The sequence below is a fragment of the Lepus europaeus genome, chromosome 2, assembly GCF_033115175.1.
Source record: "Lepus europaeus isolate LE1 chromosome 2, mLepTim1.pri, whole genome shotgun sequence".
NCBI lineage: Eukaryota > Metazoa > Chordata > Mammalia > Lagomorpha > Leporidae > Lepus > Lepus europaeus.
Window position 1 is genome coordinate 131,414,707 of NC_084828.1, and position 17,413 is coordinate 131,432,119.

The 17,413-nt window shown below is 45.4% G+C and overlaps 1 protein-coding gene and 1 pseudogene across 2 annotated transcripts; both read left to right on the plus strand.

Moving 5' to 3' along the window:
* Window positions 1-3,626: 3,626 nt before the first annotated feature.
* Window positions 3,627-4,019, plus strand: LOC133749361 (serum amyloid A-1 protein-like; annotated as a pseudogene).
* A 3,798-nt stretch (window positions 4,020-7,817) lies between these two features.
* PFN2 (profilin 2) lies at window positions 7,818-14,018 on the plus strand. Of its 2 annotated transcripts, none has more exons than XM_062213159.1 (3): window positions 7,818-8,014; window positions 10,107-10,299; window positions 12,676-14,018. In XM_062213159.1, the coding sequence occupies exons 1-3, from the start codon at window positions 7,883-7,885 to the stop codon at window positions 12,771-12,773; spliced, it is 423 nt and encodes a 140-aa protein (XP_062069143.1). In that variant the 5' UTR covers window positions 7,818-7,882; the 3' UTR covers window positions 12,774-14,018. The 2 variants fall into 2 exon arrangements, with proteins under 2 accessions (XP_062069143.1, XP_062069139.1); XM_062213155.1 differs by having other exon boundaries at window positions 12,354-12,769.
* Window positions 14,019-17,413: the final 3,395 nt, after the last annotated feature.

Consider the following 17,413-nt stretch of genomic DNA (forward strand, 5'->3'; position numbering starts at 1 on the left):
ACTATATGATCATTGAGTAAACCGAAAATAGAGCTTTGTAAAAATTAAGAGTGGGAATGCGAGAGTGAGGAAGAGGACGGGTTGGCGTGTGGGCGGGGGGGGGGGGGGGGGAGGACGCCACTATATTCCTAAATCTGTACATGTGAAAAACATGAGATTTGTATAACTTAAATTAATTTTTAAAAAAAATCTCATTTAATACTGTTTTGGGGGAAAAAAAACCAGGTATTTAATTAAATTAAACTTCATTGCTTGTGTTCAGGTACTGAGATGAATTAAAATTAGACGTGTCCTCTCTTTGTGGATGTTCTTATGGAGTGCCTGTATGCCTATCACATCTCCGATAACAAGAATCAGTATTCTCACAGGCTTTGTGCCCTTCCCTTGAAATTCTACAAAATAAATAAATAAATGCCTCCCAAGCGTACATTTCTTAGAGTGAAATGTGCTACATGTGATTCCAGAAACCTCTTTCTGCATCTGGCAGATCAGGGAGCACCAATCAAAGCATGTGGGGAATTGTCTACGAGTTAGTGTGGTATGTGGGAAGGTACAAGAAATCCTTGCAGCCTCTGGGGCACTGTTTAATGTATTACTGCCACAAAACTGGCAGAGCAATTTTCTATGATGCGGCCAATTCAGTCATTATTACAATAGGGATGCAATAAACATAAAGTGCTTCCTCAAGTGCTTATCTCATTATGGAAAAGCAACACTGGATAAACCCGAATGCTTAGGGACCCGAGGTGGGGCAGGAGAAGGTTGTTGTGGTTAAGATACAGTTTGCCCTTAACAGAGGATGGTCAGGGTAGTTTAACCAAGTGAGGAGGTTATTTATCCAATCTAACAAGAGTGGGGGCAGGCAGCGTGGGCCTGGTGAAGCCACTTGAGGAAATCAGGCTTGTTCTGCCATTGTGCACCACAGTCCCTACCGCAGAGGCAAAGAGCTGCCCCACCTCTACAATGCACAGGATCCAGACACGTGGGAGGACGGGTCGGAGCAGAAAGCCTAGGCCAGCGAGCTGCCCTTTCTGCCTTCACCTGGGAAGGCAAACAGAGCTACGGGAGAAAATCGCTTTCCATGAGGTAACTTCTGTTCCAGTGCATTGGCAAATGGATGAGATGACCCTCTGGCTGGAAGGGCATTTGTGGAAGTATTTTAAATCAGATCTGTTGTTCCTCCAAGCAACGTCAGGATTCTGTTCACAAGGACGCTGCGGGTAGGCAAGTCAACAATGCTCTTCGCATTCGATGAACTGAATTCAGGGCTGTACTTTGTATTTTAAATCTTGTTGTTGGACATTTTTCTAAAACGACATCCCTCTTTCCCCACGCCTCTGTAAGTTCAGCACCACAAAGATGATAACTAAGTTCTATTTTGATTGTGGCTTCTCAGCTCTCCAGGTATTTCAGTAAGGATAACTTACGTTACACCCAGTTGATGGACTATGGCGTAGTCATTAAAAATCGCAAACATATGGCAGAAAATTCACAAAGGAGGTGGCTGGCCCAGCAGTTAAGTCACCTGCATCCTTTGTCGGGGGCCTGGGTTCCACACCTGCCTCCTGCTCCAGACTCCAACATCTAATAATACAAACGCTGGGAAGCAACGTCCAAATGGGAGGCCTGGGTTGATTTTCTAGCTCCTAGTCTGGGACTTTGCCTTGGCCCAGGCCTCACTGCCATAGGCATTTAGGGAATAAACCAGTGGATGGGAGCTTTCTTGCTCCATTCTACCTATCAAATAAATTAATAAACAAAAATATTTGCACCTGCATATCATAAAAACATATCCAAATGACTAAGAAACACATGAAAAAGATGCTCACATCTGTCACTGGAAATACTCAAATTAAAGTCACACTGAAGTACCATCAAATACCTTTAAACACCAGCCAAAATGTTTACAAATAAAAAAGAGACACACTAACAAGCATCGGGGAAGAACTGGAGCAACTGAAATTCTCATACAGAAATGAGAAATTAGGAGAATCTTCAAAACTCCCTCTTCCTACCAAATAAAGAGAAATAAATCTTGGGCGGAAACTAGAGCAGTGGTGTCTGCAGGCAGCAGAGATGGGCTGCTCTGTGCACCAGTGCCAATGAGCCATGTTGAGGGGAGAGTTAACAAGATACCAGTGCAGGCAGGGGGCACCACACAAGGGTAAACCATGGCCCCAGGTTGCCAGCAATAGCAGTAGCAGATGCAAACCTTCTTAGAAGGCAAGAGTCCCCAGTCTGGATCATTAGACTTCCCACATACTAAGATAAAAAGGAAATAACAATTCACACGATCTGTGATCACCAAGGACACAAGGGGGCAAGCCACCATGGGTGACAACCAACACACAGTATTTGCATACTCTAAGACTCAGATACAGAGAATATAATAACAGTTGTGAAATGTTTAAAGAAATGTATGGAACCACAAAGATGGGCAAACAGAGATGGTCAGGAACACTGGGAAGAAATGCATAGTGATACTATGGGACTTCTAATAACTAAAGATGGAATTTTATGAATAAAAAATTCAACGTAGGGGTTTAACAGCAGGTGGAATAGAGAAGCATGAACTGGAATATACAGCTGAAGAAATTACCCAGAATGCAGCAGAGAGAGTAAGAAGGTGAAAAACAAGGAACAAGCAAAGAGACTTGGAGAACACAAGCGGACACAGACACATGGGATTCTTCGGAGGTCTAAAGGGAAAGAGTAGAGAGAATTGAGGAAAGGAAAAATTGAAGAGGAAGTGATGGGGAATTTTCCAGAAGTGAAGACAGACAGAAATCCATTTTCCTACACAGAATAAAAGAGATCTAGGTATAGATACACCACAGGAAACTAAAATGATTCCAAATGAGCCAGACAAAAAAGATCATCCATAGGTACGACGATGGAACCCAAAACGAAATTGAATAATATCTTCAAAAGTGTCAGTCCTGGAGCTGGCGCTGTGGAGTGGCGGGTAAAGCTGCTGCCTACAGTGCTGGTAATCCATGTGGGCACCAGTTCAAGTCCCGACTGCTCCACTTCCAATCCAGCTCTCTGCTAATGCACCTGGGAAAGCAGCAAGAGATGGCCCAAGTGCTCGGCTCCTGGTTTCGGATAGCTCAGCTCCAACAGTTGTGGCCATCTGAGGAGTGAATCAGTGGGTGGAAGATCTCTTTCTCTCTGACTCTCCCTCTTCTGTAACTTTGCCTTTCAAATAAATAAAGAAATCCTTTTTTTTTTTAAAAGAGTCAGTCTTCCATTGTAGATCTAACCTATTTTTTTCAAGAATTAAAATGGTGTAAGACATTTTCAGATAAACAGAATTTACCACCAAAAGACCTCCATTAAAGGAATTTTGAAAAGATGTACTTTAGGAATAATGAAAATGATCATGGAATGATGGTCTGATTTACAAGAAATAGTAAATGGCACACACACACACACATCTATGCAAAATAATCTGGAGAGGAGTAATCTGATTTAAAATATTGAAAGGGCTGCAGCCCTGGGGCCGCCATCACTGGGCTCCCCCTTCCTCTCCTCTCACGGCCCTGATGGCCGCCAAGGCACAGCACACCCACCTGACCTCCCCAGGGTCCCAGTAGGGAGACTTCCATATAAGGCAGCCTCCCGTCCCTGGCAGGCAGCGACCGCAGCTCTGCTCCACCAGAACCCAGCACCATGAAGCTCCTCTCAGGCCTGCTTCTCTGCTCCTTGATCCTGGGAGTCAGCAGCCAAAGTTGGTTTTCATTCATTGGTGAGGCCACTCAAGGGGCAGCGGACATGTGAGAAGCCAATTATATAAGTGCACCAAATACTTCCACGTTCGGGGCAACTATGACACTGCCCAAAGGGGCCCTGGGGTTGTCTGGGCTGCCAAGGTGATCAGTGATGCCAGAGAGGACCTTCAGAGACTCATGGGCCATGGAGCAAAGGATTTGATGGCCGACCAGGCTGCCAATGAATGGGGCCGCAGTGGCAACGACCCCAATCACTTCTGACCTGAGGGCCTGCCTGGCAAATACTGAGCTCCCTGCTCCTGCTGCCCCTGAGGACTGGGACCCAGGGTACTGAGTTCTGTGTCGAGCTGGGAGACAGCACACAACTGGTGTCTAATCAATGCTTATGAGACTGAAAAAAATAAAATATTATAAGATCCTTGGATTGTCTGGAGGGATGGTTTAAGATATTATTTAAAGCTTTGATATATTAAATATGAGATAAAATTTTAAGAAATCTGAAGACTACAAACAGAGCAAATAAATACCAATTAAACATGGAAAAAAATCTGGAAGGATAAAGCCCACATTTTTTTTTAAAGGCAAGGAAAATACAGAAAACTGGGACTAATAAAGTTTATTCAGACAAGTCCAAGCATATATCAATAATGATAATGAATGTAAGTGAAATAAGCTGGCCAACTTAATAAATGTTTTGCTATATTGGTTAAAAAGTCCAAATCCAAATCCAAGTATATGAACTTCATAAGACACACATCTAAAACTGAAAGGCAGAGAAAAGTTGGAGAAGAGGCATGGGGTGAGGACAGCTCTAGCAGGTGGATGCCCATAAACAGAGATATGGGACAGTGCCTTAATATCTGATAAAACAGAATTTCAGACAAAAAGTCGTATGGGTGAGGAAGAGAGCACCTACTTAATGATAATTTAATTCAGAAGGAATAAGAAGCAATTTAAACTTCTATTTTATACTCTCAAAATATAAAAAGAAATGTTTAAAATTTCAGAGTTAAATGGACAAATCTAGAACAGTAAGTACTCCTAATTCTTTACTGTAAAAATCATAAGTGCAACCATGAGTGAACATATTCTAAGGATAACATCTGTAGTAGCCTGTGCCATTAAGGGTAACTTTTTGCTCTGAATTGTTGTGATAAATACATTTATAATTAATATACTCTTATTAAAATGAACTATGAGGGTGAAAATTTTAGATAATTGAGGTTTAGAATGAATTTAACTAAGGTTTTACTACATTTTGGTCCAAGTATTGTCTATATTTTGTCCTATACTCAGTGTTTGCCAGGTTGTGTATATTTTAACTTTTAACAAGTTCTCATGTTTGCTTTCCTCAAATGCCAATTGATTTATTCATGGACTTCAATGGATCAAGTACTATTTACACATTTTAGAATGTGGTTTGCCACATAGTTCCTGTTTTATTCAATAAGAATGAAAGAATTTTGGAAAAAAGGCATAATAATAAAGGACTCCAAATTGAAATATGCTACCAATTGGTTGATGACTAACATTCTGGGTGTCTGTATCAACATGCATCACAACTTTTCTAGATGTCTTCCCAGACACTGCTATTACTACTCTGGGGATTCGGTACCCTGAAAACAGAAGAGAAAGATACAAGTTGGTCATTACCCTTTTTCTCATATTGATAATCCCTTGGATTCAGGTTAATCTATATTGTTATTCCTAAAACTCCATATTCTACCTCTACTTATGCTTTTCTTTTTGAAACATTTTTACTGAGTAGTAAGCAACGGTTGGATGAAATAGGAACAGATCACTGTATATGACTAGATAAGAGGGCACCCGGCTCTGAAGAAACCGCACACAGGCTGACTTCATCAGGGTACCGCAAACAGAGCCAGCAGATGGTATAGCCTAAAAATGTAAGTGTAAAACCCTGCTAATCTATTACAATGAACACGGTATTCATGGTTGTTTCCATTTTACTCTATGCAGTCTTGGAAAAATAATAATACCGTGTTAGGAAAGTAGGAGTAATTTAAAATATAACGCTACATTTGAAAATCGCAGGAAAGAAGGCAGGAATTCTAAATTCTTGTGAATTTATTTGCTCAATAGATACTAGATTTAGAATTGTTTGCTATGTGACTGTCCAAAACATTCAGTTGGTCTAATCCTCTCATGGTTTAAAGCCAAGCATAAAAGAGTAAGGATGGAACACAGTTATTTCTAACTGTGCCATACAATAAGGTAATGAAGTCTAGAAATGAAACTTTAAGTACTTCAGATACCAATGAAGCTCCATGTCAATGTACTTAACGTTTTCCTCACTTTTTCTCTTTTTGTTTGTTTAAACTTACTGCATTATAACACACGTAAGGACACGCCCCAATCATCTACGTACTTCTTGGTGGATTCTGAGTGAGCACGTCCACCTTCCCAGCGCGTTTCTTTTTGGTTCTCAAGGTGACAACGCTAAGACTGAAGGATTAAAACCGCCAACCACCACCACCAAAACACAGGCGTACTCAACGAGGAGGAGTAAGTGTAACTAAATCAGGTGGGAGGCGCAGGGGCACAAATGGAACAACTTTTGGCGCAGGTTTTGTACCACACAGGTATTGTCACAACAGGAGGGTACACATCCTGTCGATCTGACAGGTCCCTAACTTGCAGGGCTAGGTGGTTCTCCTACTGTAGATTTTTCCCTGAACATTTCAAGGCAAACAGCAAAAAAACCATGAAACCTCAGGACCAATTAGCTTGTGTGGCAACACTGACTCCCATCTTCGCCATTCTACAGACTTTGACCTTACACCGTAGGTGTCTGGTCGGACGCCTGATGTTCAAGGTCCTGGCGCCTTCTTCTTTCCCTTAACTGGCAGAGTGCTTGTGTTAACTGAAAACTGAAGGTCCCGATGTGGGACAAGCCCAATTCCGGGTCTACTCATAGAGGTTACCACAGACTCGAGAGGGCTCGCTGGTCTCCAACCAAAGTCCACCCGGGACGAGCCTTTCCCAGGCCTGGGTCCCGACTTTCTTCTACATCCTCAGAGAGCAGAAATGTTCTGTGCAATTCTCTGTATTTTCAGCTTTTTTCTTCGCCCCATCAGTAACTTCCCCACTGGCTAACAAACAGGTTACACCATTCTCTTACTCGTTTTGTTCGGAATCCACGAGCCTTTCAGCCCCACAAGCCACTAACAGCCCTAAGCGGCCTGCTCCCCGCAGAGAACCCACAGAATTCCAGGCCCCTGGTACCCAGACGAGGCAACAATGAAAGATCTGCCGAGCTCAGCAACATTCCCGAGAGCCCGGGGCGCCTGCTCTGATTGCAGGAGCGCGCCCGCTGCGCTAACCTTGGTGGCCGAGAGGTGCGCGGGCTGCAGCGGAGCGGGGCCCGCGGGGCTCGCCTCGCAGGGGCAGGGGCGTGGGCGACCCCGCCGCCTGCAGCCAGCGCTCCGCATCCCGTCTCCCGGGCAACTCCGCAACCCGACACCGAGGCTCAAAAAGCCGCATCCCGGGCCGCCGGAGCGCCGCGCGACGCCGCCCGGCCGCGGGGACTCCCAGGCGTCCCCTCGCCCCGCCGCCGCTGCGTCCCGGGGGAAGCCCCCGCGGCGGACCCCAGAGCCTAGGCGCCGCAGCCAGCAGCTCCCCGGCCGGCGGCCGCCGCACGTGGCGGCCGTGATTGTCCCGGAGCGGTATCCCTCCGCGCCCCCGCCCCAGCCTCCCCCCTCTGCCCTGCTCCTCCCGCGCCTGCCCGGGACCCTCCGTGTCGGGGCGCCGCGGAAGGATCGCACGCACACACGCACGCACGCGCGCGCACGTCCCGCCGCGGCCGCGGAGAGCTGAGGGAGCCGCGGTGAGGAGCGGCCGCCGCCACAGCCGCCGCCACAGCCGCCCCGCAGCCTCCCGCCGCCGGCTCGTGGGCCCCGCGGCTGCGGCCGGGTCGGCGCGCCCCGCGCCTCGTCCCTCCCCGCCGTCCCCGCGTCCTCCCGCCGCAGCTCCTCGGGGAGGGGGGCGGTCGGTGCCTGCGCAGAGCCGCCTCCTCCCCGCCCCCGCCCCGCCTCCCCCCGCGCCCGCCGCCGCCCGCGCCCGCCGCCGCCGCCGCTGCCGCTGCGCCTGCTGCTGCTCGCCGTCCCCGCTGCAGTGCGAAGGGCTCGAAGATGGCCGGTTGGCAGAGCTACGTGGATAACCTGATGTGCGATGGCTGCTGCCAGGAGGCCGCCATTGTCGGCTACTGCGACGCCAAATACGTCTGGGCAGCCACGGCTGGGGGCGTCTTCCAGAGCATCACGGTGAGGAGCGGCGGCGGCCGGGACCCCGGGGCCCCGGGGAGCGGGGGCTGGCCGGCCCGGGGTGGGCGCCGCAGCGGGGGCCCGGGGCTGGAGGGCCGAGCCGGCAGGTGTGCGGGGCGGAGGGTGCGGCGAGCGGCCGGCGCGGGAGGCGGAGGCCCGGGGACGCCCCCTTGTCTGGGGCCGCGCTGACCAGCGGGGGCGGCGGCCGCCTGGGCACCCGTGTTGGGGGAGGGGTCGCGCTCCGCCGGGGTGGGCCGGAGGGGGCTTCCCTTCTCTGCTCGGTACGTCGTCTCTAGGTCCCTTGCAAGCCCTGAGGTGTGCTTCGCTCATCCTGGGGTGGGAAGCGGGGGTCGGGCCCCGGCGGGGGTGCACCGGGGGCCCGGGCCGCCCGCGCCGGGGGCTGTGGGAGGCGGCGGCGGCGGCCGCCCGGCCCCCGGGATTCTCGAAGCGACTTTGCGTAGGTTTGCCGCTGTCTGGGCCTCTGGGGCTTGCGAGAAATGGACGCGGACCACGTAGGTGGATTCGTGAATCTCGACTTCAGCACTGGCTCTATAGGTTTTTTTTTTTTTTTTTTTAATTCTCCAAGATGGCGAACTGCCATTGATTTCTCTCCGCCGCCTATGGAGATTCATCGATACACCGTTATCCCTCGTTACGCAACATAGGTCTAAAAAGGGAATGCTTTTAATGGGCTCTTAGTAATCTGAAGAGCGAGGGGCCCCTGGACTTCTCCAAGTCCCTCCCTCTTCAGTGATGGGAGCGGAGGAACTAATGCAGGTTTATGCCTCACGCTGCCTGCTTTTCTCCTGACTGATGGTTTTGACTTGGTTGCCACATGTTCCGGAAATATTTGAAACTGAGCCTAGAGCACTGCTTATTGTTTCGCCTGTGTCTCCCCAAGGCTCCCGCTGAAATTGTGACAGTTGTATCAAATCCGAGCTCATTTCCTTAATCTCCCAGCCTCCAGCTCTCTTCCCATCAGATACCAGGTACCAAAATTCCGCTCCCGTGTTAGGAGTATTAATTAGTCCTTTGCTACTTAACACGGTTTGAGGTCTAACTGTAGAAGTAGGGTCTTCATTCTAGCACTGGAAGGTCTTCTGTACCCGCAGTGGAATACAATTCTTAGGGAGAATTGGCATCTGATGATCAACTTTTTTTTTTCCCCTGCAGTCCTCTTGTCTTTGTGTGTGAGTTCCCGCTGGCTGGCTGGGAAGATTGCTGGAGTTGCTTGGAAATGGCTGGGGCCTGCTATGACTCTGCAGTTCTGATGGGGGCGACGCCTTCCTTCTTATTCATGGAATGTTAGGATGCACGCTTTCTCCTTTCCGGTTCTGCTGGCTACCTCAGTTTCTTGCCCAAGCTCCCTCCATTTTCTCTGTTCTTTTACCGGTGCCAGCTGCAGTGCTGTAGACAGAACCTGCTTTGCATTTGCCCAGAAAGAAAACTGATTACTGAGATGGGAGGGGAAGGGAAGTTGGAGAGGGAAAAAAAAAAAAGTAGTGGCTAGAAAAACAGGAGGGAAATACGAATTTGGAAATGCACTGGTGTTAGGGATTGACACTCAGAGGGGTATTTGCAGCTCTTCCCAGCAGGGACGTGAACTGATCTGCCAAGCACTGCCTTTATTTTGGGAGACTTTCAGGCAACTTTAAATTTGATGTGATGTGACTGACTGCGATGTGACTAAATACGCCAGACAAGCTGGTGAGGAAAGAGTTTATAGCCGAGTCTTTACCGTGACATAGACCTTCAGGCACCGCCTGACTCGATATGATTTATAAATAACTCTCAAGTTTGTAGTTTGCCTAGTGTCAACAGCCGGACACTTGGAGAGATTCTTTGTATAGACTGGTCTTTAGTTAGCTGACCGCACTGGGAACTGTGCAAGCAGATGAGCTGGTAGAAAGCGTGTAGTCCATGGGACTGGGTAATCCTGCGGAAGAGACTGACTCTTGATTCCACGTTCGTGCCACGTGGCCCTCTCGTAGTGCTAGTATGAACGGAGCAGAGTCTGACCCTTTACCTGGAGCCTTGAACGGATTTAACTACAACTTAATGTTTTTTTCCTTTTTCTTTTTTTTTGGGGCAGCCAGTAGAAATAGATATGATTGTAGGAAAAGACCGAGAAGGTTTCTTTACCAACGGCTTGACTCTTGGCGCAAAGAAGTGCTCAGTGATCAGAGATAGTCTATATGTCGATGGGGACTGCACAATGGACATCCGGACAAAGAGTCAAGGTGGGGAGCCAACGTACAACGTTGCTGTGGGCAGAGCTGGCAGAGGTAAGCGGTATTCTTTTGGCTCAGAGTTGCATGCCACATTACAACTTAGTAAGCGGTTGCTTTCACAGCGTGAGTACAGTTAGTCCATAATGGCTATTAAGGTGGTTTTTGTGAACTGCCCAGCACTGAAGGGAAGCCCTGTCTCAGGTTTGCAAACCTGCTCCACAGCAGCTGTTAGCTTCTGGCATCCTGGCTTTATTCTAAAGTAGAACATTGATGTCAACTCTTCGTTTTCAGCTTTTGTGAATGCAAAATCAGTTGTCTCTTAAACTGCTATACATGTCACCTGGTAACCCTGTGGTGTATCATACGGTTAATCGTTCAGGTTATTTCATTATTTTAGTGTTTTTGAGTCTTTAACTTTCAGATCTCTCCTTTTTTTTTGCTTACATTTTAATCATTTCACTGTTCAGCATAAAGAAAAGTTAACAGTGGTTCATTTTCCTATCAGAAACATTGCAATCAGGTGAGCATGTTGAAGAAAATTTCCCATTTACTAAAATATTTTTAAAGCATAAATGTGTCTGAAAAGTAGAAAATTAGGTTTAGTTTATATACTTGGTCCAAAAATTCTGCTGTCTCGAGACTTATTTTTTGTTTTAAGATTTATTTATTTATTTGAAAGGTGGGGAGAGAGGGATCTTCCATCCGCTGGTTTACTCCCCAAATGGCTGCAACGGCTGGAGCTGGGCCGATCTGAAGCCAGGAGCTTCTTCCAGGCCTTCCATGTGGGTGCAAGGACCCAAGCACTTGGGCCATCCTCCACTGCTTTCCCAGGCACATTAGCAGGGAGCTGTATTGGAAGTGGAGCAGCTGGGACTTCATTCCCCCAGTGGCAGCTTTACGCACTATACCACAGTGCTTGCCCCCGTCTTTGGACTTTTGTCAACATTACCACAATTCTTACTGCACTTAAGTATTACTACTTTTTCATAAGAAACTTCGAAATTGAGGTTTATTACGAATTTTAGGTGATTTACAAATGTACATAAATGTGTTAACCTGGATAAGCATTTTGAATATAAGGAGGGCTTATCTCTGTAGCCTTATATAGCAGACTTGGAACATCTGAGTTGAAGACCAGCTTCCCGTGCTGAGGGACTTGGAAGCACGGTGAGCTGTAAAATTAATGTTGGGGTTCTACCAACTTCCTCTGATTGTCCTTCAGGTTACTTTGTTCAGGTGTGACTTGATGCTTCTGAGTATTTATCTATAGAAAATTAGATGATTTTGAAAGTAGACAAATCTCTCAACATTAGCTGCTCTCAGAGATAAATATGCTAAAGAAGAAGCATTAGCCACATGATGTGAAACCCGAACGTTATCATACTATGGAGCACTACTGACATCTAGTGGTAGTGAATAGAAAATCTGACACATACCTGTGTGTGTATGTTACAGATAGAACTTTGAATTTGCATCATAGAAAAACCTGTTATTAGAAATAGTAAGCCTGTTTCGGAATGTTAGAACCCAATCAAAAACAAGGCTAGCAGAGTGGAGATATTATTAACAAGCACAAGGCTTACACTATTTTAATTTGATCTTTTCTGAGTGACACATAAAATGCTGTTTAAAATGTGATCTTGGTTTCCTCTGGAAGTAATAGATACATTTAACCTCACTGGTAAGACTTAATAGTTTGTATTTACCAAACATGTTAAATCAGGGGAGAGTATGTAATAATTAGCTACTTTTTTAAGGTTATATTTTTGGACCAAGTAATATATATATTCGTTCTGATAACTAGAATTTTTTTGTCCTAAAATGGAAGATAAATGGCCACATTTTTCCCCTAGCTATGTGAGGACACTTGTGTAGACCTTGTTGTGGCATTGATTGGGCTACAGTGCATTCACAGCTGCTGTGTTGTGTCTTCAGTATATTACTTGTTGAAAGCTCTCCACTTTGGAGACCTAATTGACTTCAGTGCTCGACAGTTTATGGAAAACTAACTTAATGTTAACTTATTAATCGGGGTTCTGTCTGCTAAAACTTATGTGACTTTCTTGATTAACACTACTTTTGAAACACTTTTCTTCTTTCTCTTTCAGTCTTGGTCTTTGTAATGGGAAAAGAAGGGGTCCATGGAGGCGGATTGAATAAGAAGGCATACTCAATGGCAAAATACTTGAGAGACTCTGGGTTCTAGCTGCTAGGCAGACTGTTAAGTATTAGGGGAAAATTGCTCTTAAACTTTCCTAGCTGTAAGCTTAAGTCTTAATTCTGGAAATTTTATTAGCAATGCAGGGTGATGGGGTATGAACCTGTGTCTCCTTTGTATCCCTCTGTTGGTGGGGAAAGGTGTCTTTCTTTCTGCCCTCCCCCCCTTAAATAATTCTGTTCACTTTTGTTTTGTTTCCTTGTGTACTCCAGCATTGGTTATAGTCATGGGAAAGGAAGGTGTCCACGGAGGCACACTTAACAAGAAAGCATATGAACTCGCTTTATACCTGAGGAGGTCTGATGTGTAAGCAGCCTCTCCCCATCTACCTAGCAGCTGTCTTCATCACCACCCCAAATATGGTCACAGCGCTACCAGACTATAGATGGTAGCTAACTTTTCTTTACCTATTTTCTAAAGTCATATTCCTGTTTGCCCAATGGATCACTTGTATGTTAACCACTGTATGTAACCAACCCTCACCTGGCAACATAATTGCAGCACAATAATGATTTGCATGATACCTTGAAATTGGGGGGAGGGGGCATGCCAAGTTGGGCATTACATTGTCTTAGCAATTAATGGGATATTGATTACTAAAATAAGTTAATATTAAGCAAGGTGCCGGTTGTACAATCTAATTTGATCAGTGTGTTTTCAGCACTTTGAGCACTTACTTGGCTCATGTAGTCTTCCTTTCATAGCGCATGGTTGGGAGGAAAACGTGCATGCATCTTTCCTTCACTCCTCTCTTCCTACCCACTCCTTCGCACATGAGGTCTTTGGTTTGAGTCCATCTTCTTTCATGCAGTGCCTGGTTAATTTACCCAATTAACACCCCTTTCGTTGACGAGCTATTGAGAGCTGCAGGAGTCTGCTTTTTCGTATTGTTGTTGCACTTGAGTAGAGACAAACCTTTTTTCATAATGTCTATAGGACGTGTAAAGAGTGCAACTACAAACCAAGAGCAAAAGGCACTTCCTCCCATGACCGTACTAGACTGGTGACTCCCCAGGGACATTCCATCACTGCAGTAGCTCAGATGTTTGTTCCTTTTTCTTTGCACACCAGCTTCTACTCTTTAGTAAAATTGTAAAAGGCTGCCATTATGGACATTAGATATCCCAACATAACCATCTGGAGTGTGTCCAGTTTGTTCTTCATAGGACCAATTTTTATTTGCAGCTTGAGTTTTTATATAAAGTTGCATTATTGTGGACTTGGCTGTCTTGTGATGAATTTTTTCCATATGTATTCCGTGCCATACTATTGTTAAAATGAACTGTTGCTGTTGTGAGATGGATTTTAACTGACCTATTAAGGGTTTCTTTCGAATGGCACTATTTTAGGGACATTCTAGTATTTGCTTCTATTGTTTGGGCCTTGTGGATAATGTACAGATTTAAAAACAAATCTTGTTGCTGATTTGTCCATTTCTTTCCCTGCACTTTGTTACATCTGGGATACAGTCTAACTCATCTGATTTAATATGCATTTAAAAAAATGCCATAACTATTAAAACACCTTGTTTACAGACAGATGAAATAAATTTATTCCAACCAAATACTCTAGACTCCTGTTGTTTTTGTAAATTGCTGACTTACTGTGACGGTTGATTAGTGAACAATGGAAGGAATATAGAGAATACACCAGCCTCTGCTGCAAGGGTAAAATTCACAGAGAGCTTCCATCTGTTGGTGCACTCCCTACATTCCCACAACAGCTGGGACTGGGCCAGGCCAAAAGCTGGGGCCGACAGTGCAGTCCAGGTCTCCCACCTGGGTGGCAGGAACTCAATTACTTGGGCCATCACTGCTGTCTGCTGGGATCTGCATTAGCCCAGAGCCAGGAATTGAACCAGGGTACTCAAGTTGGGGGCACAGGCACCTTGACCACTAGGCCGAATACGGTCTCTCAGAATTTCTTGTGGATGGGCTGTGGGCTGTTCAAGATGGCTTCTGGTCATTTCAGGCTCCTCTTAGGCTTATGTGAGGAAACTGTCTACCCTGCAAGGAAGTAACTATCCTCCTCGTGTTGCTGCCTGTCGGTGTGAAGTCTGGTAAGCAGTCGGGGGCCCCGGCACCAGGAATGCTCTGCAGTGTTGGGGGCTCTTCTGTATTGAACTCTCCTGCGACCTTAGATTTAGAGGCTGTGCTGGCAGGCTGATGTCAGCCAGCTGGGACTCTCCCACAGAGGAGCAGACGACACTTGTCAGCATTTCAGAGCATTGGGATGCTTTTGCATTTTCTGGCTGTTGCAGGGACATGTTGACCTGTGGTTTACACAGTGGTTTACTCCCAAGGGTCGAAAGTTCCAGGGTGGTGGTAAAATGCAGTAACTCTGTAAATTTAGGAATATGTGGGTTAACTCATTACTGCTGTGAACTCTCGGGCAGAAAGAGCACTAGGTGTTCTAAAGCTGAGTTAACCTGGGCAGCTGCTTATAGTGTGGATTCTGGAATTTGGGATTCTACCCTGGAAATAGAGATGATGAAAGGCTAGGTATTACTTTTTAGAAACAGTCTCTTAGTTTGATTTATTTTAAGTGGTCTGTATGCTATTCTTTGAGAAAAAGTGGGTTAGGGAATAGGAATTGATCCTTTACCTTAGTGAAAATACATGGATGCCTGGATTTCAAACATTTTTGCCACCAAAATATAAATTTCTTTTCTAATCCCACTTTCCACAAGCTTTAAATATTTTTTATTATTTATTTCAAAGGCAGAGTTACACAAAGAGGAGAAAGAATCTTCTACCTGCTGATTCACTGCCCAAATGGCTGTAACTATTGGGACTAGGGCAGGCTGAAGCCAGGAGCCCGAAGCTGCTTCTAGGTCTCCCCACATGCGTGGCAGGGGCCCGAGCACCTCGCCATCTTTGCTGCTTTCCCAGGGGCGTTAACAGCTGGATGGGAAGTGGAGCAGTCAGTGATGGGAGTCTTGAATCGGCACCTTTATGGGATGCCAGCATCACAGGCAGAGGCTTAACCTGCTGCCCTATGGTGCTGACCCTAAGGTTTTTTTTCTTTGACAAGTTATACATTAGTTCTGTTTTAGATTAAATACTTGTATAGGGATGTAAAAGTATGGAAGACACGGGATTTGGGACTACTTTGGTAGTAAAATCAGCTTGACCTTTAAAAATCTCTGTTGAGGACAAAAGGTTGTGCAAAAAGAAATCTGGAAGTTAGGTTGTGATGATTTGATTTTTAGTAATGTACATTCACACATCAGTTGTAAAGAACTCTTAGAATGATTAATTATAGAAAACAATTGCCAAAATTGTGAGATCCTTAGTAAATGAACCTGTAAGCAGAGAGGGGTGTGTGTGTTGAGTGTGTGGGTAGAGTAAAAAACATGGTAAGAAGGCGACTTTTTCAGTAATAAAGTAAATCACGACACTCGTTATCCCCTTCCCCACAGTTTCAGTAGAAAAACACTTGAGGAAATACATGCATGCTTTGTCCTTAGTTCTGTAAACATAAGGAAGTGGTATTACACAAATTTCTCTTCCAGAACATCCATCACACAGCACTACATACAATAACTAGTCTTGAAAAACTTTAAGGCATAAGGGCTGAATAAGTAATTTTATGTCCATTGGGAAAAAAATCCCTATACAGTGACACAAGGAAATGCTCACCAAATAATTTGAAGATATAAACAGGTGTTGGAGTGAATATATACATACAGTATATAAAATACATTTTCTGAAGGCAGTGTATCAAGGTAGATTTATCTCAGGGAAGTTTTGATGTTTTAACATTTTAAAAAATGTAATTTTATAATCATTTAAGGTTTTCTTAAGAGTAGAAATTGGGTTTAAATTTTACTTTCCTCAAAAAAGCTGAGTTAATTATACTATGAAACCACTGAAGACTTCCAGTAAATACTAAGAACCCTAGCCAGTGCTATTAAGATACTTTATAAATTTTATTACACCCAACAGTAACTTTGGAATTTCAATAAAAATTTCTGCTACAGAAAAATGCCTAAAATAAAAGAACCAGTTTTTTTTTTTTTTTTTTTTGAGATTATCTGTCCACCTGAAGGCATTAACAGAGAGGGAGAGACAGGGAAGTGGGGGAGTGTGGGGGAAGAGTGCTGCTCACACTCCCCAAATGGCTACAACAGCCAGGGCCGGGCGAGGCCAGGGCCAGGAGCGTCACCTGGTCTCCTACATGGGTGCAGGGCCCCAAGTGCATGAATCATCAACCACTGCCTTCCCAGCGCATTGGTAGGGAGCTGGATTGGAAGTGGAGCAGCCAGGACTCAAACCGATGCCAGGTATGCCACAATGCTGATCAGAACAGTTGAAGGACTCTACATGCAATATACAACTGCATACACCACAGTGACTTTTACCTTTTACTTTAAAACAGCCTGTTTGAGGTTGTGTTTTATTATTTTTAAAGCTTTTGCACATTTGTGTGTCCATCACTGAGCTCTGTGTTTCACTTGAAAGGCAGAGGTTTATCCATCTGCTAGCTCACTCCCCAAATGCCCTCAAAGGCCAGTGCTGGGTCAGCCAAAGCCAAGAGCCTAGAACTTTATCTGGGTCTCCCTCATGGGTGGAGGAACTTGAGTACTTGAGGCATCATCTGCTGCCTCCCGGGATGCCCGTAGGAGGAAGCTAGATTGGAAGCGCAGAAGCCAGGCCTTGAAAGAGGCGCCTCTGATAGATAGGGGATCAGTATATTCTGTATATGCTGCTGTGCCACACCACCAGCCTCTGAACTGTGCTTTGTCCTTAGACTCTCCCTTAGGTTATATGAAGTATACAAATGACCAAATGGGTTTAAAAAGCTGAGGGGCACACTAAGTTAAATTCCAGCCTCTGTCACTACCACAGTAAACTGATGTCCCATACCTCAGATTGGTGTTTGAAGCAAGGGAGGGAAGGATAATGAAGTATTTCCCAACAGATGTTAAATTCAATTTTTTATTTTCCA

What these genes read in the sequence shown, in the direction of transcription:
- PFN2 (XM_062213159.1), top strand. Translation starts at nt 7,883, where the DNA reads ATGGCCGGTTGGCAGAGCTACGTGGATAACCTGATGTGCGATGGCTGC. An exon ending in GCGTCTTCCAGAGCATCACG is followed by an intron (nt 8,015 to 10,106) that starts GTGAGGAGCGGC and finishes TTTTTGGGGCAG; the next exon opens with CCAGTAGAAATAGATATGAT. An exon ending in TGTGGGCAGAGCTGGCAGAG is followed by an intron (nt 10,300 to 12,675) that starts GTAAGCGGTATT and finishes TGTGTACTCCAG; the next exon opens with CATTGGTTATAGTCATGGGA.